The following is a 19,298-nucleotide window of genomic DNA, read 5'->3' on the forward strand; positions in this document are numbered from 1 at the left end:
TTTTATATAACTCAAAAATAAGATGACAATAAATAATACATAGATGCAGCATAAGATATATAATATGATATATAATTTCAGGAGTTCGCATTAACATGTAATCGATAGGGAATGAGATAAAGCATAATATAATATAATATAATATAGTATAAACATAATATATACAATAGTATGTACTGTAATATAACATATAATATGGATGACTTGACCACGCTCCTCCTGAACTTAGTTAAATAAACTTCATATAATAAAATATAACATAATATAATATAATATGGATGACTTGACCATGCTCCACCCGAACTTAGTTAAATCAACTTAATTAATATAATATAATATAATATAAGTGTGGGACACTTCACATTGGACCATGCTCCTCCCGAACTTATAATATAACATAACACAATATAATATATATAATATAATAATGGATTATTACACGTCTATTTACGTCATAAGTAAGGTAAGGAATATTAAATATTCATTTAAAATATTTTATTTGCTAATTTTTAACAAATGCAGACCTTTCACAAGGATAACCCATTTACTTTCAAATGGTACAAACACACTATTTTGTTTAATTATTTGTAAATATAATGCTAAATATGTTTTTAAAAAACATATTCATATTTAATTTTGGTGTAATATTAACACACATGTTACTGTGTGTTATTAGTTTTAAGCGGTTGTTATCTGGGAATAACAAACCTTCAAATGTAGTGACCGGCCAATCAGAATCAAGCAATCCAACAAGCCGTGCAATAATATATGATATGATATAACGTGACCCTGTCTGTGAAATCCAGGTAAGAGTCTCAATCTAATTCTAAGAATCAAAGTTTGATTTTATTCATTGATTTCACTTAAATTTCAATCTTTGATGTGACCTTACTCAGTCGATATTAAAGATATCAAGATTATTTTTCACAGAATGTTCTTTAAATTATGTAGGATGATTTTATGTACAAAACAGTAAACCACAAAAAATGACTTTAGTTTTATTAACTACTAGTGCAACAACCAAAATTAAGCAAGATCATTTCCCTACTTGGAAAGAAAACTCTTTTTTTAGCTACAACTAAAGTACTTCTTGACCTGTTCTGGACTTTTATTTTTGAACATGCAGTTTACACACAAGAACGTTAGTGGTCGGACCATGTCTTTTATTTTTTGAACATAGTTACAAACATTGACTCAAGACACAAGAAAATGTGCTTGACTAATAGCAGTCCTCTAAATTACCAGACACAGATTTGAATAAAAAACGTCAACATTCAGAACTCAAACTTATGAAAATTCCACCAAAATCCAAACAGCAAATTCTGCCACTTATCCCACCCTTGGGTCAAATTATATACAAACAAACACTAGTGAACCACAGTATTTGAAATTTCCATTTCAAATTTGTCAAAATCGTCAGAACTCTAAAGATAAACACTATTAAACAGAGAAGAAAAAGTAGCACACATCTAATCAGAGTCTAACACATCAATCTCTGCCTCTTCCTCATCCTCCTCCTCTGTGCTAGGCACAATGTCAGCAATGATCGGAAACACAGCGGTAGTCTCAGACAAAGAGCTTGAAATCTCAACGACATCCACATCTTCTTCCGAAATGTCTGCGGGGGACTGTATGTGTCCGGCTTCGAGAGGTATGGCAGGGTCTGTTGTACACGAGACACAAGGCATGGCTGTAATGTTTGTTAATGTTACACTTTCTGTGCTATGTACCATTGCACGACTACTGTCTGAGGACTCTGAAAGAGTACTTGGAGAAAGAGAAATAGGACAGGGGTCAGCATCAGCATCAACTGATTTGTTGTAGCTGTTCTTGATCAGTCTCTCTTCTTCACCTGTAAATATAATTATACATAATTAATACTTGTGAAAAAGAGATTCATGTTGTTGTTATAATGTTGCTGCTATTAGTACAATGGTTGTGGTTAAAGGGACACTCCACTTTTTCTGAAAATATGCTCATTTTCCAGCTCCCCTAGAGTTAAACATTTGATTTTTACAGTTTTTGGAATCCATTCAGCTGATCTCCGGTCTGGGGGTACCACTTTTAGCATAGCTTAGCATAATCCATTGAATCTGCAAAGTCCTTGATTAATACGCTGAAATGAGAGTATAGTTCTAGTCATATCGGCCTAAAAAACCTAAACTTTCATTTTTCCGTTGATCTTAGTACATGATGTAACTACAGAAGAGTCAAGTTTTAAATAGGAAAAATACCAAAACTCTTTGGTTATTTTTAGCGCAATGCTAATGGTCTAATCAGATTCTATGGATTATGCTAAACTATGCTAAAAGTGGTACCGCCAGACCCAGAGATCTGCTGAATGGATTCCAAAATGGTGAAAATCAAATGTTCAACCCTAGGGGAGCTGGAAAATTAGTGTATCTTTAATACCGCCTACCTTTAACCAAAGCATTCTGAGGTGAAGTGGTCTGGTCGCAAGGTCGTGTCCTCTTGGCACCTCGTTTTAGCTTAAATTTTCCCTTTTCTCTCCATCTTTTTGCACTCCACCTCCTGTGATCGTGTTTATTTTGCTCTTCTTCTCTCTTTCTCTGGTTCTCCAAGAGGTTTTTCATTAATTCAAAAGCAGAAAGAGCCGTCTCTGGATGGGACTCAGTGAATGTGTTCGTGACTGATTGGTCGGATTGAGAGCTCGCTGATGCCGTACTTTGATCCATCTTGGACAGACTGTCTCTCTTGGTGTGACATGTCTGCTTTTTTACAAGCCAAGATTCTTCGTGACCACACAAGTCTGAAGACTGTGACCCATCCAAAGTCGTCGGTTTGTTCTTTGTCGACTGGGCACAACATTTCACTCTGCGTGCACTAGGCAGGGTCATGACTTTCCTCAATGCGCTTGCAACATTGCAATTTGAGTCAATCTTGCGACTGGTCTCACTATGCAGCTGCGTTTTCTTCTCATTTTGAGGTGAAATTTCACCTTTCTTTATTTCTTGTTTCTTTCGTCTCCTCCTTTTGGCTGGAAGCTCATCTCTCCAGTGCATATCTTGAGGGTTTTCCAGCTCCCTTTTCCTGCTTTGGCTTCTGGTCATCCTACAAGTTTCGGACTTCACATTTGGGTATCCTTTTAATTTTTTAAATGGTGGTTTTCGTGGTCTGCAGACAGAGACTTGTGGCCTGGGTAAAGTCGATGTTGGGGCTTGTGGTGTTGTCGTGTTCTTTAAAGAAGTCCGGGATGGGTAACAAGAGTCATTTCTTGTAAGTGTATTTGATGTGGCTATTTGTTGATCTGCATCCGTTACGCTGCTATGTGACCCGTCTGGAATCCCATCACACACGCCAATGTGTTGATCAAACGTTCTCAGAAAACTATCAAGTATGTCTGTAAGCTCACCTTCGGGCTGTGGTTGCGCTACATCAAGATCAGTAAGCTTTACTGTGGTCTGTGTTTGTGGATGAGAATCTAATGTTGCCGTACTCATTGTGCCATCCTGACTGTTTTGAATCCCTGAAGTAATGGGGGGCATAAAAGGGAGCTGTGCAATGACATCATCTATAAGCCAGTCCATTGGCTGAGCGAGGTCTGTCGGATTGGATGCTGGGAGAGGAGCGGTGTGCATCAGGAATGAAGCTGAAGGGTTTGTAGCTTTCTGCACAGATGCTGATATCTCACTGTGGGCAGCGCTTGGTAGGGCCAAGGAACGTTTGCGGGGACGACCTCTTGTTCGCCTAACAGGCAGAGCTTTGTCCTGCAAGAGAAACAACAAGCGTTTTATAATTCAAAGGGGTCACATTAAACATGTTTTTTTCTCTTAGTAAAGCTTTATAGATTTTTTGGGTTATGTCCATTTCACTGATCTGTAAATGTGTATGACAGATGATTAGTAGGGTTATTCCGATACTAGGAGCATCGGTCTCGGCAAGTACTTAAACCAATGTACCGATCCGATACCATTTTCTTAAACAAGACCTAGTTATGCCCGCTACAGCTAACGCTGCAAATCGGAATTCAATTCCTCTTTGCAGAAATGAAAACGTGCCATCCTTATGTCCGCTGTTTGGCAGTATTTCCGACTTGTTAAACTACAAAATGTCTCATATGCCATGCTGCAATTTCGATGGCTGGCACAAGTATTAGCAACTATAAAATAAGTAACTTAATATAGCATTTGAAGATGCGTCACCCCAAAGAACACAATGGTTACACAAAGGCTTGGGCAGAGAAGGATGCGTCTCTAATTTTACTACATTGAGGCTGCACTTAGTGTTTATAAATGACCTTTTTTGTGCATTTGTATTTAAAAACTGAAATTCCTTTTTTTAACAAAATAATGTTTCTGGACTTCATATATATAATATTTTTATATTGAGTTTACAGTGTTAGATTTGTGGCTGCATTTGAAGTTTTTTTTCACTTTAGAAAAATAAATAATATTACTGTCAAATGTATTTCAGATAATATAAAAACTCTAGTTCACTGTATGTATTTGTTTGTTTTATTAGGGAATAAGTATGAAGCACCCCTTATAAAATAATTATATCAGTATATACAGGCTACTAGTAGTATACAGCTTTATATACAAATACACACCCAGGTATCGGATCAGTACTCTATCGGCCAATACCCTGAGCCCAGGTATCGGAATCAGGATGAGAAAAAGGGTATCGAAACATTTTCTAATGATTAGTGCTTTTCCTTGATGATAAAGATTTCCAATTTTATTTTAAAGTGCACCTTTTTCATTGCTAAAAATGTCATTTTGTGTTATTTGGTATAATACAATGTGTTCACGTGGGTTTATAGTTGAAAAATCATCTTATTTTCCACATACCGTACATTTTTGTAGCTCCAGATATACTGCTTTCCTCAAACGCTCTGATTTTGTAAACGCTCATCGATCTGAAAAGCACTATGTCCCTGATTGGCCAGCTAATCTGTACGTTGTGATTGGCTTGAATACCTCTGACGTCATCCGGAAATGTGACGCTCCTTATCACATTTAAAAGATTTGCTAACAATGCAATGCTTACAGGAGTTAACTTACAGGCTGTGAGTCCGAAGCCGGAGGAATTATGATAATGTCGGTCTTCTCTACGTCAACAGGCCTAGGAAGTAAACCGTTGCCTACAATCTGTATGTTTTTTGTAGTCCAAGAAAAGAGATTTACGTTGGAAGCGATAACTCGCGTCAACGCTTACTTTGGCTGATGTACTTTTGCATATTGTTAACAAGTACTAATACACACTTACACACCTAAGAAAATGTAAAAACGTAAATCGCACCATAGTTACTCTTTAAGTTGCTCTTGAATAAAATGTTTCTTATGATCTTAAAAATCTTTTAATCTAAAGGTGTATGTTTAAATGTTTGACTTTTGTATACAAAAATATATGTGCTGACATATTAATTTCTTTAATTAGAATAGTTTTTTTTACTGTTTTTGAAATGGGTTATCTGGACCAAATAATGAATAACATGCCAATAAAAACTCAGAATGTTTTCCTAAAATGTCGAAAACTATATTAATAAAGAATGAATATGTGTTTAAAAGATGTAATTCAAGCTCTGTTATTTCCAAAGATCAATAAATATTTGATTCCTTATGATATTCCCCCTTATTTATTCAAACACAAATCAGTCATATGTTTGTTTTTTGATGTCATACCTCCTGTTCTGAAGATGTTGTGAGATACCTACCTGACACACTGGCTCTACGACTCTCTCTGCCTGTCTCTTTCTGGGTCTGGCCCTTGATGAGGACCTGCCTCTCTCTCCTTCCTCTTTGTAAATGGCTCCTCTGCCTTGTCTCCGATTAAGTCTCCCTTGATGCTTCAAAACCTGTCTGGTGTCTAGCGTCCTGCCAACCCTACCCCCACCTTGCCCAATCCAGACTGACTGTGCCACTCTTCCAAACCTATGCATATGTTGATTTGTTTTCCTAATATTCCATCCCTCCCACCCTGCAGCACAATCTCCCCTCACGCTCGCCTGCCTCACCCGCTTCGGCCTTCCTCTGGTTTTGTTGTCTCCTCTCATCCCTCTCTGACTTTGCGCTCTTTGCTCTGCACCCTGAGTACTGTTTGCATTAAGGAAGTAGTTGATAAAACCAGGGATATTGTTCTCAAACTGCTCTAATCCTAAATCATATTCCTGACCCTGTGAAACGCCCTCCAGTGCTGACTGGCCCTGAATGGCCATTGGCCCAGCGCAGGTACCGTATGAAGAAAGAGGATGGGGTGGCATCGGGGCAGATAAGCTTTCAGGAGAAATTTCGTAATGCTGTGGCACACAGGCAGGTGCACTCACTGTGGGATACACAGAGGTTTCGGGGACCACATTCATGAGTTGAAAAGAAGGCAACTTCTCTGGAATACCCTGGACATTCTGAAGTGTTGTCAGGGTGATATCAGAGGCACCGACGTATGAGCCGAGCCCTTGGTCTGATCTCCACGATGACAGGCCAGTCACGTTAACGGTTTTGACGGTCTCCTCAGTATGTGGACATTCATAGGGGACCGTTAGAGATGCTGTGAGGAGAACTTCGGTCTGACACTCTCTCTCCACTGACTTCGGTTCAGATGCCGCTCTCTCTGCTTCGTTCTCTATAGTGACTTGCTGAGGTATGTTAATGCCGAGTTTGCAGGCTGCTGAGAGGACTTCCTGTTTGTCCTTGTTTAACTGACCTGAGTACATTAGAGTTACCAGACTAAGCAGTGTGCAGGATTCTATGGCCTGGACCTCAATCAGTCGCTTCTGCCCAGTCAGTGACGGCATGCCTGACAGAGCTCCACAGAGCCAAGGGCTAAAGGCAGATAACACACAGCTGTGCACCGGCACAGATACACCTGAAGAGAGAGAGAGAGAGAGAGAGAGAGAGAGAGAGAGAGAGAGAGAGAGAGAGAGAGAGAGAGAGAGAGAGAGAGAGAGAGAGAGAGAGAAAACAATACAAGGCAGCATGAGAAAAACCCTTCCTTTAATCAAGACTAATGAAATTGATGATTTCACACGTTTTAGTACTCTATGAAAATTAATTGTAGATATGTTGTAGATGTCACAGACACAATTTATGCCTCATGCACGGTTACTGTTAGAAGGAACCTTGATGAAAAGGGCTGAAAAGAGATAAAGAGGTCAAGACAACTAGAAGATGATGAAGAGTAAACTTTCATTAACCTTGAGTCCGCAGCACAATGTCGCAAAACTCTGCCTTGCTCTGCTGTTTCTGGAGCTCTTTCACGAGAAGCGACTCAAATGTCATCTGGAGACAGACAGTTAAAGACAAGTCACAGTTTAATCATTTAAACAAATTCATATAGCTCTTAAAGTTTATGAAGTTCACCAGATGCTATTTTTTATATAAAATTCCCGTGCAGAGTTCAATTAGCTGTGTTTACTGGTCAACACAAGAGTGTGTAGCCTACAAACATGTGTGTTTACATTATTTACTTTTTTATGCAATCTCGTTCACAATTAAACACTTGATATCTAATCAAATTCATGTTAACGTTGATACATGAAATTGACCCCAAGCTATCAGACTTTCTTAATTTGAGAATACGTAAGATAGCGAAGTCAACACAGTTTTTAGCGAATAAAAACTAAACCTGCTAACCTTTATGCCGTCATGAACTGTACTTTTCCGTTGTCACATGAGATGTAATGGCAAAAATATTGTGGTTCCTCCGAATTTGTGTCGTTCACCTTTGTCGAGGTAAATGCATTTTAAGACGCGTCGCACGTGCATCACTACAAACTATTGGAGCTGTGCAGGTTTGCGCAGAGTTCCACTGCGATTGTGTGGATCTTTGGCTTTCCACTTAATTTTTTATGTATTAATTTTTTTTTAAGTATTGCAGTATTATTGAACATTCTGTGTTATAACATACGGCTAGGTCAAATTTATTATTATTATTATTTAACATGACGTTTGTGCGTGGTAAAGTGCCAGAAAGTATTGTCAAAGAAAGATTAATTTGAATTTAAATCTGAATAATTGCATTTATAAATGTGAAAATTGACAAGACAATAGTTTTTACAATTTTTAAAAATTATAAGGCTGAATGGTTTTATTTTTTAATTACAATAATGATATACTTCTGTTCATTAATATTGTCATAATTTAAATAAACGTGCCTTGACATCTACACAGCGCCTACACGTGCTTAGCAGCTGTTGATTCACAAGCCTGCCATGCACATTAAACGATCATGTGGCCTGAAACATCGCGAGACTTTAGTAATCCACAGAGGTCGCGAGATCGGCACAGCTGACCAACCTCTCTTACGTATTCAGAAGGAGACGCGTGCGCCCCGAGCGGTGGACATACAGCTGATTCTTACCTTCTCACGAAAACTGTCAATTAACTAAACACAACAGGTATTGATTAATTATACTATCATGTTCTTATCGATGTAAATCTATACATAAGTATGAGGTACTGTAGTGGTGCCAGGGGTAATAGTTAGAGCTTGGCCTGTGAAGAGTTAGCTTGTTGGCTAATGGTTAGCTTAGCTCCTCCGGGTAATGAAGTCTTCTAGATTTTTCCATATTTTAACTGAATGTAATGATGTAGAAGAGTTGTACCTATATTTTCTTATGTATTAAAACCACAATTTGTGACGTTGGTCAAAGTGTCAATTTTAACCAAACGGTAATGGTAACCGGCTAATTTGATTAGTTACAGTCAGCAGTTTGACAAGTGTGTTTCTTCTGTGGATAATCTTGGATATTTCTAATGGCGTTGTGCATTACTGGTGTCATTTATTGCAATTAAATTGTTTTATTAAAAAACCGTTTTGGTATGCATTATTAGTCAACATAAAGGTAGAAATGCTAATATTTCTAATTTTTGTGTCTTCACCACCCCCACAAGAGTGCACAAAAACTACACAAAGAGTCCCTGCTTAAGAATGGTTTTCAGAAAGATCAACTTGAGTAATTGGGTTAATCAGTTACCTGGGTACATGATTTTGTAAAGTGTGTAAGCTGAAGTTTTCCTTTCTTTCTTTCAAGATCCAGAGTCACACAATATCAGAAAGATGGCAGACACAGAGCAAAGGAGTCAACCTCCTCCTCCCTCTCAAAATGGACCTGTGGTAAGTGAATTGTCTTTGTGTTTGACTCTTATTTACTCATCTTGTTTATAGAGTGTCATTGTTTAAACACGACCAGACATTGTGTGGTTTTTGGTGGTTTGTTCATGTTTGAATGTCAGTGTTAATATATACTCGGGATCACATTGATATGTTGCAGCAATTCCTGTTGAGTAACAAGCTGGAAACGGCCATGTGGCTGTCACGGCTCTTCACTGTTTACTGTTCCATCATGTTCATTCTTCCCCTACTTGGGTAAGTCATGTTCCTTTACAAGGCACTTTCACGTTTTGTCCCTTTATTTGCTTTTCTGCATTAATTTATTGTATATTCAATACTATACTTTGTAACATCGAATCCTCTGTTACATGTTCTTATTTTCTGACAAGGCCTCAAGCAGCAGCTAATTTCTATCAGAGGGCATTGCTGGCAAATGCCCTGACCAGCGCTCTACGTCTGCACCAAAGGCTCCCTCACTTTCAGCTGAGCAGAGCCTTCCTGGCCCAAGCCTTACAGGAGGACAGCTGCCACTATCTCCTCTACTCTCTCATCCTTGTTAACTCCTACCCCATCACAAGTATCCTTATTAAAAAAAATCTTTCTTAAGAATAAGTTCTCACGTGTGTGGGGGGGCACTGGGTTTTCTGGTTTAAGCATTGTTTTGACTTCATTTGACCTTGACTTTTTTTCTCAGTGAGCATATTTCCAGTGTTCCTCTTCTCACTACTCCATGCCACCACATACACCAAAAAAGTTCTTGATGTAAGTTTTTTTTCCAGATTCCTTTGGTTCTGTGATTAATTCAAGGAGCTTGAATGCAAAAGCCACTAAACGCCTTCCCCATCAGAAATTATGAAATAATATAATGATATTTGCAAAATGTTTTTGGCATGTATTATATGTTCATAAAATACTTTTGAATCGGCCTAATCTCTGCCTTGCGCCATTTAGAAATGCAGCTTTGTTGGCAGAATCCGTTAAATGCCACGTCGACTTTGTTCACTTATTAAATAAACGACGACATTAGGGATGCAACGGTAAATGCAGATATACGCTAATACTACCTGCCCGATAACTATTCTGAATCGCATGGCCGATATTATGTCCAATTATTTCATGTACTATAGCATTTTATCAGTAAAACGAGAGCGCCCTCTGGCTTTTGGATGTAGCGGCATTTCACTGTAATGCATTGAGAACCATAGCAAGCATCATTGGCCAATTTATCGGTGTGTCCCTAGACGACATGCAGAAAGGCACCTTCAAACTTGGGTCCAAACTTTTGTACAGAATACAACCCATATATGGCAGGGACATGCATCACGGGGCCCCCTAATGTGTGCTTCAGGGTTTTTTTTACATTCTTACTAAGGGTGTCATGATTTCGATTTGAAATCGATCAATTAAATCACAACATCAAACTTCGAATTAAACAATGGAATCGTTGATGCTGCCATGCCCCCATGTCACGTCCGGTGAAAGCGTGTTTTTAAGGTGCAAAGTACTGCAAGATGTTCATCTGACAGGAAGTTTCGTTTGATCAGGTATATGTACGTGTACCATATTTTCCCACTGGCGGCACAACTAACATGGCAGGGCATCTCCGTGTTCAGGGTCATATATTATATTTCATAAAAGTCTAGTCTAAAAATGGCATAGCATTTTTTGTTGCTTTAAAAAAAAAGTAAAAATCGAGAATCAAATCTAATCATGACCTTAGAACCGAAAATGTAATCGAATCGAGGATTTGGAGAATTGTGAGACCCCTAATTCTGACTCAAATAATTTACAATGTTTCTAGTTGCATCTTTAGTCATTTCACAAATCGGTCTTGCACGAAGAAGTGGATATCTTTTAAAGTGGAGGTTTTTGCCAAAAAGTTTGCATGCACTTTTTGCAGCATAGGACAGTAAAATTTGTTAAATACCAATGGAAAAACTAAATTGACATTTGTGAAATAATGCATTCACTTACTGATCAAAAACGTTGCAATGAAAGTGAAATTACTGAACTGCTGATAAAAAAATGCTAATTTACAAGACATGTCAGATGCACCTTGCGGGTTTTGCATGTGAACTCCTGAATTCAACTCTAAAATGTATCTGTTACCTCTGTTATGCTTTTCCTCAGACTATGGGTCCCAACAGCCTCATGTTTGTGAGAAACTTTCTGAACAAGCTCACAGCCAATCAGCAGAACATTCTCAAGTTTATTGCCTGTAATGAGATTTTCTTGATGCCCGCAACAGTTTTTATGATTTTCAGGTATGGACTAAAATTCTGCACTGGTTCTTTAAATGTAGTTTGGTAACAAGACATGTTTAAGATTGTTGTTGTTTTTTTTTTTGCTAAAATTGTGATGTTTGGTTTGTGGTTCACAGCGGCCAAGGTAGCTTGCTTCAGCCATTCATCTATTATCGGTTCCTCACGTTGCGCTATACCTCGAGACGCAACCCATACTGCCGGTAAGTTATGTAAACAGTGATTAGTGTTAGATGTAGACAAACACACTTTAACCCAAATATGGGCTAGTGTATATCATTCTAATTTTTTTTAAAGGGGACATTTCAAAGACTTTTTTAAAATGTCAAAAAAAATCTCAGGTGTGCCCAGAGTACATATGTAAAGTTGTAGCTCAAAATACCATATAGATAATTTATTACAGCATGTTAAAATTGGCACTTTGTAGGTCTGGGCAAATATGTGCCCTTTTGGGTGTGTCCTTTTAAATGCAAATGAGCTGATCTTTGCACTAAATTGCAGTGCCGTGGTTAAATAGTGCAAATTAGGGGTATGATCCCTTACTGACATCACCGGGGCAGCCAAATTTCAATGACCTAATTTTTCATATGCTTGCAATGGTTTACCAAATCTAAGTTACTTGGTTGTCCTTTTCACATTTTCTAGGTTAATAGAAGCACTGGGGACCAGTGATGCATGGGTCAATGTATAAACAACCCGCACCCGACCGACATTTTCAACTAAATTGCCCGCAACTCTAAAAAAATCTATATATGAATTATATTTTTAAAAAGTAGTAATTGTTCAAAATAGTTAATTGGCATCTTTATTTCAAACGACCCGACCGACCACAACCGAATATCTTAAAAAATATTTTTTGATGACTGGTGACTGCAGGCCCTGCTCATTTTGGATCAATTCGCGCATCACTGCTGGGGACCCAATTAAAGCATTTAAACGTATAAAGCGTCCGATTTTCATGATATGTCCCCTTTAAATGGGAATATTTAAAGAGGGTTAATAATGAATCCAGCATCACACAAAAACATTGAATCAGATTATTGCAAAATAAATGATGATAAATTAAATAAATGATTTACAGCGACAACATTAGGGTTAATACATTTTTCAACAAAAAAGTTATCCTGGTGTAATATGTTTTATAAAAAGTGGATGATTGTTAATACCTAATAGTAAGGTTCTGTAATTGTAGATAATATGTGTAGATAATATTTAATTTAACTAAGTTTAGGAGAAGCATGGCCATGTAATCCAACCAATCAGCTTGAGGAGGTCTGTGTACTATGACAGTTTTGCAGCATCCCTCCTCCACCCCATCGCCTCACTTTCAGCTGGTACCCATTCCAGTTAAGGAGGTGCGAGTACTTTGGGGTCGAGTCAATATATCAAGCTCTGAGCCTTCCCCTCAGACAGCATGGCAAATATGCTTTATCCTATCTGATAACAAGTTAATGTGTATTTATGTCTCTTGACAATAGTAACCACGGTTGATTTCTGTGAATGTTTGTGTCTTCTTTCAGGACTCTCTTCACTGAGCTTAGAATTTTATTGGAGCATTTTGTGATGAAGCCCAGCTGCCCGGTCTTCTTCAGAAGGATGTGCCTAAACAGCATTGCCTTCATTAGCCGCCTTGCCCCCACTGGGGTCTAACTGCTTTCCGTGGGCATCCACACTCTCATACACATTTCACATGCAACAGCACACAAGTCCTAGAGATTTGGACTGTTTGAAGATGGACGGCAAAGATGATCGATTGCTCAGAAATGGATGTCCTCCTCTGCACTGAAGGCATTTGCTATATTTGGAGAGACTATCAATCTGACAGACTACATCCAAAAATCAAAACCGCCAGAAGATGCATCTTTGTGCGCAGTTGTCTGATAACTCTTTTATCGATTCATTAGAGGATTTATATTGATACTCATTTTTCAGGGTTAAAGCCCTTGAGATACTTAATCTTAACTGCTAGAGTAAATAGATGGTTCTTAAATAGCTTTTCTTTATACCACACTGAAAACCTTCAGCTGTCATTAATGTCTGTACTTCAATTTGATTCCATTTTTTTTTTATGTTCTTTCAGAGCATTGTTTTTTTTAATATCTTGTACTGGATGAGCTTGAAAATAGTAATATAACTTGCCCCAAGCATTAAGCATTTATAAATAGACATTGACCTGAATGGGAAATAAATTTAGAAAATTACAAATTTCTGCTGTTGATTTTTACTTTTCCTTGTGATCAGGCTGATAGTAAGAGAGGTGTTGAAGATTCTGTGATCATTCGTTTGTTGCATCAAGCCTTGGTTATGCTATACATTCACTGCTGTTTATTGTCAGGACAAGTTGTAAAAATTAACTCAAGGTTGAGAATTTGTTACTTGCTTGTTCAAGGCATGTTGTCACTATTTATTGCCTGTTTTAACCATGTTCTATGTAGAATAAAATCTGAGATTAATTTAACTGAGATTTGTGCTTGTGTTTTTGGGATAGATATGAGTCTGTAATGCAGTCCTAAATCTAGAACCTGGGTATTAACAAAAATTGTGAGCATAACACAAAGTACCAATAGTAAAGCTCATGTATTGTTTAAGAATCAATTTTTTGTAATAGCTATACTACACTGTTAATATTAAGATTTCAACATGAATTTTGTGCTATGAGCAGCCTCAATGCAAACCAGGTTTGCAAACAAATAGTCCATGTAAAACCTTTTAAGATATTAAACCAGTGTTATCTTGTTAAGTGGCAAAGAAATTACATGTAGTTAATCTCATAAGGTGAGATGGATAAGAAACTCTAAAGTAGATATAATCTATATATCTACCTAAATTCATAAACTTTTTTGAAGACTGCTGAAGATCAACATTTCTGTTGCAAAAAGATAATTTTAACTTATGGCCGGATGTATTAGAACTATTACAACTAGTCTGACCAACTAGAAATTAGTAAAGGCAATATTTGGATTCAAATTAGATTGTTATGATCATTCTTAAAAATTGCATGACTAACGCAAGACTAGTCTTAAAAGTTTGTGCAAACGGCCACTGGTCTAACTAGTCCGGACAAAAACAGCTTAGACTAGTCTTACAAGTTAGCCATCATCTGAACTTTCTGGACAGTTACATTTAAATTTAGTTTAGTCAAAATTTAAGACTAGTTGGTCAGACTAAAGACAGTCTTATCTTAGCACACATGTGGCTATTCAGATTCATTTTAAATGAATCCAAGCCAATCCAGTTAAAGTAGTAAATGTACTTAATTATCAGCAAGAACATTTTTAGTACATTGCTATTTTTGTGCTAAGTGCAAGTTATACACTACAAACTAAAAGTAGTTTTTAGACCAAAAATATCAAATTTAAGTAATTTTGTCCATAAAACAAGCAAAAAATCTTGAACATTTTTCTTAAACACTAAATTCCAGAAAATTAAGAAAAATTTGCTTACCCCATTGGCAGATTTTTTTGCTTGTTTTATGCACAAAATCAATAAAAATTGATAATTTTGGTCTAAAAACTAGACTTATTTTCTTGGTTTCTTTTGCTCATCAAGAAAAAGCATCTTAATATAAGAATTTTTTGATATTTTTACTGAAAAACAAGACAAAAATACTAAGAATTTTTTTTCTTGAAAATAATTTCTTGCAGTGTAAATTGATCTTTAAAGTATCGAAATAAATGGGGTCAATAGCACAGCGTAGTACACTTAAAATAGTAAACTTACACTTCAATTACTATCTGGGGACCTTGTGCAATTTAGAAATTAACCCCTTAATCAAGTACAAAATTAGTGCACAAAACCAGTATATTTTAGTGCACCTTTCTCACCTGGGAACCTAGCATTCAAAGCTATACATTTCAACAATTTATTCATTACATAATACTCAAATTACATCTTAGTACCACATAAGAGAAAATGTTGCGAATGACTACACTGCAAAAATAAGAAATTTAGTATTTTTGTCTTGTTTTTAGTAAAAATTATCTAAACATTCTTTAAGATGCTTTTTCTTGAGGAGCAAAACGACCCAAGAACATAAGTCTAGTTTTTAGCCCAAAAATATAAAATTTAAGTGATGGTGCGTAAATCAAGTATAAGAAATTGCCAATGGGGTAAGCAATTTTTTCTAGAATTTAGTGTTTAAGAAAAATGTTCAAGAATTGAGATGTTTTCAGTAAAAATAAGACCTAAATACTAAGAATTTTTTCTAGAAAATCATTTTTTGAAGTGTAAAAGCACCATAAAAATGCAAGAAACACAAAGCACTACGTATTAAAGGCCAGCAGCACTTTTATTAAGATGTAGAGGGAAGTTCACCTTAGGTGTAGGAGGATAAAGTGCACCACTGGAGTCTCATAAAAAAATAGGATACAAACATTGGAAAAAAACACAATGGTTTACCACCTAATGTACAAATTTCTGGTTGCATTAAGCATAAAAAGCCACAATCCCTAAGGACTGCCAATAAAAATTTACATATCACTAATCTCACCATTTCCCCAAAATTGAGGCTATAGCTTCAGTTATTGGAGTTACGGAAATAAGAAAAATGTACAGTTTCCATAAGGTATGGGACTGGTTAACACCAATATAAAAGGTTATAAAATGTTGAGGGGGTGTTAGTTCAAAATCAGCGTCTCCGGAGGCTCGATAAGAGAGACTTCATGGTATCTGCAAATTAAAGGCAAGCATTTATTTTACATTAGTTTAAAACATTTTATTAATCTTGTTTTATAGTTCTGCAATAACAGCTAGAGCTGATAGAAAATAAAGACTTACTTGGAGCCCTTGTACTTTTCCTTGACGGCCTGCTGCGCATGCTGAGCTGCACCGAGGTAGATCTGATGTAGATCCTGAACACATGGCATAAGATCCTCTAACGTGTAGCCACTCACCTCAACAAGTGCCTTTGACTGCAAAAAGGGCAGATTAACAGGTTAAATTTGCATTCAATGAGAAGCAGTTGCCAAAAAAAAGTGACAAATTGAGAGTTCTTAAATTTCTAGCAAGTGCACAAACAAACTTACCCATGATCCACCTGTGAGTGTGTAGTTGGCCAAAATGAAGGCTGCAGCAGCAGTTTGAGATGGGAGGTATTTCAGAAAGGGATCACAATCTATCAAACTTAACTCACCAAGGAACTACAAGATAAAAAAAATCATTAGTTCTTTTATTTGAAAATAAATCCATACAATACAAGAGGGAAAAAAAAAAATCTTACCATTGATAAGCTTTCCACCTTGTTGCTCACAGGTTGGTGCAAGAAATACTGGGTGAGAAACTGATTGATTGTTGGCGCAGCAAGATCAAAAGAGAGAACAGTCAACACCAGATGCTCCATCCTTAACACTTGTTTCTTTGTGTAGGTGTCGTCAGTGATGTAAACAAATTCCGCCACCTCTGGAGGGTAGATCTCCTCAAACTTCCTACAGTCAGAAAGACAAATGCGTAAAGGGGGATTCTGGTGATGAGTTAAGGGATTAAAAAAGGTTCAAGACACTTACGAAGCCAAAAGCATGGCAGCTGTGCCCACCAGCTGGAGCTTTCCCCTCAAGACAGACATGGAGGAAAGAAATCGATCAATATAGTTGACAGCGAGGTAGAGGGTCTCGTTCTGGAGCTTGTACTCTTCTCCCACCTCCACCAGCCAGTCTACCAAAATGGCACGCATGCTGTTTGTGATGTCAGGTTGTTTCCTCATGTAACCTGCCTTTGGCCTTGACTTCAGCTTTTAAAAGAAATAAAATTAGACTTAGATGCTCATAATAAGATTATAACATGTTAGGCTAGATTTCACAGGTAGGCATCAGATAAAGCACTTTATTCTCACCTCCATTTCCCGTAAGTGTGCATGTATCTCTGCAGCGTATTCTGTGACTTCATTGACTTTTGTTGATCTCTCCTCAGAGTCGACAACAGACATATCCATAGGAGAATCTCCTGGGGGGATAGGGAGAAAGAAGCACGGTTAACACAATTTGACAATTACTTCTCCAAATCCAACCTGTAAAGGTGACACTCATCACTCGTTTTCATGCCTGTGGAAGGCCACAAGCAAAATTTATTAAAACTAAAAATCGCATCTCCTCCTACCAAAACTGGACTCCATGGCCAGATCAATAGTGGCAAGAGGCTGTCTTAGACGCGTCACAGCAGGATTTAGTGTAAGTGGAGAGCAATCCATAGTTGCTCTTTGGATAGATGGCTTCTTCGCACATGCACCATCAGGTTCATCCACATGAATCTGGAAAGCAGGTGGTTTGGTGCAGGGTTTTTCTCCAAAGCTCCTGCCATGATCTTCAGACTTGCAGGCAACTACTTGGGGCCCAGAGACCTTATGACAGAACCAAAATGGGTTTAGATGCATTACAAAAAACATGTGATATCATTCAATGTTATACACTGCATGTGTAACAGCTTATAGGTGCAATTTGCAGTATTTTGATTAAATGCATTATAATTCACACTTCTCTAATGCAAACACATCGTACAGTTGTTTGCACATGAACACATTGTAATATCAAAGCGCAAACTTGTTTACTATGGTAGGAGGAGTGGACGGGTTTATAAAATGGCGGTCTGCGCATTGGGAGGGAATGAGCTGGGGCATTTAAAATTGCATTATATTCCAAATGTGGCGCCATAAAATGTATGTTTGATAAGAAAATAGGAAGTATCTCGATTAATATTTTTACATTAGAAGTCACAACTTCCGCTTGGATTGAAACATTGATTTGATACGGTTAATGTAAATATCAATGTATAACGGCTAACAAAATAGAAATGACAAACACGCAGATTAATAAAACTGGTTAAATCGGGCGCGTTTATAATAGGTTTGCATGAATAGTTCTTTAGTAGCACACTTCTTTGTCACATGCCATGCATGAACCAACCAACCTGTTTAACGGCGCGTAGCACGGGCTGTCTGCGCTGATTGTTCTCCAAGACGCCAAGTATAGTTCTGTTGCCCGGTTTGGGGTTAACATTTTCCCGATTTTCAATCCTGTTCTTGGCAGCACCTCGTAGTCGTGAAAGCATGTTTTCTTGATTGTGAATATTTGCCTCCGAATCATGAACCGCGCTTCCTTGTGTCTGTCCGAGAGCTGACATCCTTCAGATCGATTGATCACCGAGCCAAAAGCAATCGGTGATTTAAAACCACTTTAAAACAAGAAAACCTTTACGTTAATAAAAGATCAGCTTTATGTGATCATATAAACGTGAACAACAACTAAAGCAGCAGACAAAACATTCCAACCAGCGGGAACTGATAGAGGGAAGCTGTTATAATCCGTACTAAAACAGTTACCTGTAGCGTCTTACGAAAACCAAAATTCAAAAATAAACCATGCAACAATACAATCCTACAAAAACCGCGCCATGCCTGTCCACAAAAGCCTTCAACACGCCTCGGACAACACACGACAGCTGCGACTATCAAACCAAACGGCGCCTTGTTGCTTTTTCGTAGCTAGCTGCTTTGATAGTGTCGCTTTCTCAATTCAAGTAGCCCGCGACTATTGAAACGGACCAATCAGAACTAAGCAAACCCAGACGTCATTAATTCTACGGAAGCTCAGAGAGACCAAATAAGACGCTGCGTGGGTTAAGCGAACCGTTGCTTTTATTGGCTGAAAGGAATTTGAAAACTGAACAATCTAAACTAAACAAGTTTATGTGATTCTTTAATTAAGAAAACTTACATTATTAATAGAAAAAGGCAAAGAGTGATACTTGACTTTTACGCTTACAGTGCATTACAAGATACATTTTATCATTATGTGCTCCTGGGATCTAACCCACAACCGTTTGCGCTTCTAACGCAATGCTTTACCACTAAGCTACCATTCTATTTAACATTACATTATTAATAATTTAAAAAGATGAATAATAGCTTCAACTTTTAAACATATTTTTATAATTCTAAGATTAAGATTAAACTATAAATATCTTAAATTATCCTAT

At 37.5% G+C, this 19,298-nt stretch overlaps 3 protein-coding genes across 3 annotated transcripts; 1 reads left to right on the forward strand and 2 right to left on the reverse strand.

Annotated features, from left to right (window-relative positions):
- Positions 1-1,069: 1,069 nt before the first annotated feature.
- Positions 1,070-7,803, reverse strand: LOC135759584 (uncharacterized). Its single transcript, XM_065273952.2, has 5 exons — positions 7,593-7,803; positions 7,154-7,238; positions 6,287-6,825; positions 2,420-3,728; positions 1,070-1,852 (listed from the first exon to the last, which is right to left on the reverse strand). The coding sequence occupies exons 2-5, from the start codon at positions 7,236-7,238 to the stop codon at positions 1,470-1,472; spliced, it is 2,316 nt and encodes a 771-aa protein (XP_065130024.2). The 5' UTR covers positions 7,593-7,803; the 3' UTR covers positions 1,070-1,469.
- A 435-nt stretch (positions 7,804-8,238) lies between these two features.
- tmem33 (transmembrane protein 33) lies at positions 8,239-13,791 on the forward strand. Its single transcript, XM_065273953.2, has 8 exons — positions 8,239-8,356; positions 8,993-9,075; positions 9,233-9,327; positions 9,462-9,649; positions 9,767-9,834; positions 11,203-11,336; positions 11,453-11,536; positions 12,854-13,791. The coding sequence occupies exons 2-8, from the start codon at positions 9,019-9,021 to the stop codon at positions 12,981-12,983; spliced, it is 756 nt and encodes a 251-aa protein (XP_065130025.1). The 5' UTR covers positions 8,239-8,356; positions 8,993-9,018; the 3' UTR covers positions 12,984-13,791.
- Positions 13,792-15,608: 1,817 nt separating this feature from the next.
- Positions 15,609-18,839, reverse strand: ccna2 (cyclin A2). The gene is made up of 9 exons (XM_065273954.2): positions 18,643-18,839; positions 18,231-18,494; positions 17,424-17,664; positions 17,161-17,270; positions 16,835-17,058; positions 16,552-16,756; positions 16,358-16,471; positions 16,110-16,243; positions 15,609-16,001 (listed from the first exon to the last, which is right to left on the reverse strand). The coding sequence occupies exons 2-9, from the start codon at positions 18,441-18,443 to the stop codon at positions 15,950-15,952; spliced, it is 1,293 nt and encodes a 430-aa protein (XP_065130026.2). The 5' UTR covers positions 18,444-18,494; positions 18,643-18,839; the 3' UTR covers positions 15,609-15,949.
- Positions 18,840-19,298: the final 459 nt, after the last annotated feature.

The sequence above is a fragment of the Paramisgurnus dabryanus genome, chromosome 16 (assembly GCF_030506205.2).
Source record: "Paramisgurnus dabryanus chromosome 16, PD_genome_1.1, whole genome shotgun sequence".
NCBI lineage: Eukaryota > Metazoa > Chordata > Actinopteri > Cypriniformes > Cobitidae > Paramisgurnus > Paramisgurnus dabryanus.

Bases quoted from the DNA above. Each gene is read 5' to 3' on its own strand.
- LOC135759584 (XM_065273952.2), bottom strand. From the start codon at position 7,238: ATGACATTTGAGTCGCTTCTCGTGAAAGAGCTCCAGAAACAGCAGAGC. The intron at 6,826-7,153 runs GTTAATGAAAGT...CTCTCTCTTCAG, and splicing joins CATTGTGCTGCGGACTCAAG to GTGTATCTGTGCCGGTGCAC. The intron at 3,729-6,286 runs GTGAGTGCACCT...TTTCTCTTGCAG, and splicing joins AAACCTCTGTGTATCCCACA to GACAAAGCTCTGCCTGTTAG.
- tmem33 (XM_065273953.2), top strand. From the start codon at position 9,019: ATGGCAGACACAGAGCAAAGGAGTCAACCTCCTCCTCCCTCTCAAAAT. The intron at 11,337-11,452 runs GTATGGACTAAA...TGTGGTTCACAG, and splicing joins ACAGTTTTTATGATTTTCAG to CGGCCAAGGTAGCTTGCTTC. The intron at 11,537-12,853 runs GTAAGTTATGTA...GTCTTCTTTCAG, and splicing joins AGACGCAACCCATACTGCCG to GACTCTCTTCACTGAGCTTA.
- ccna2 (XM_065273954.2), bottom strand. From the start codon at position 18,443: ATGTCAGCTCTCGGACAGACACAAGGAAGCGCGGTTCATGATTCGGAG. The intron at 17,665-18,230 runs GTTGGTTGGTTC...TTCTGTCATAAG, and splicing joins TGCTACGCGCCGTTAAACAG to GTCTCTGGGCCCCAAGTAGT. The intron at 16,244-16,357 runs GTAAGTTTGTTT...CCCTTTTTGCAG, and splicing joins CACTCACAGGTGGATCATGG to TCAAAGGCACTTGTTGAGGT.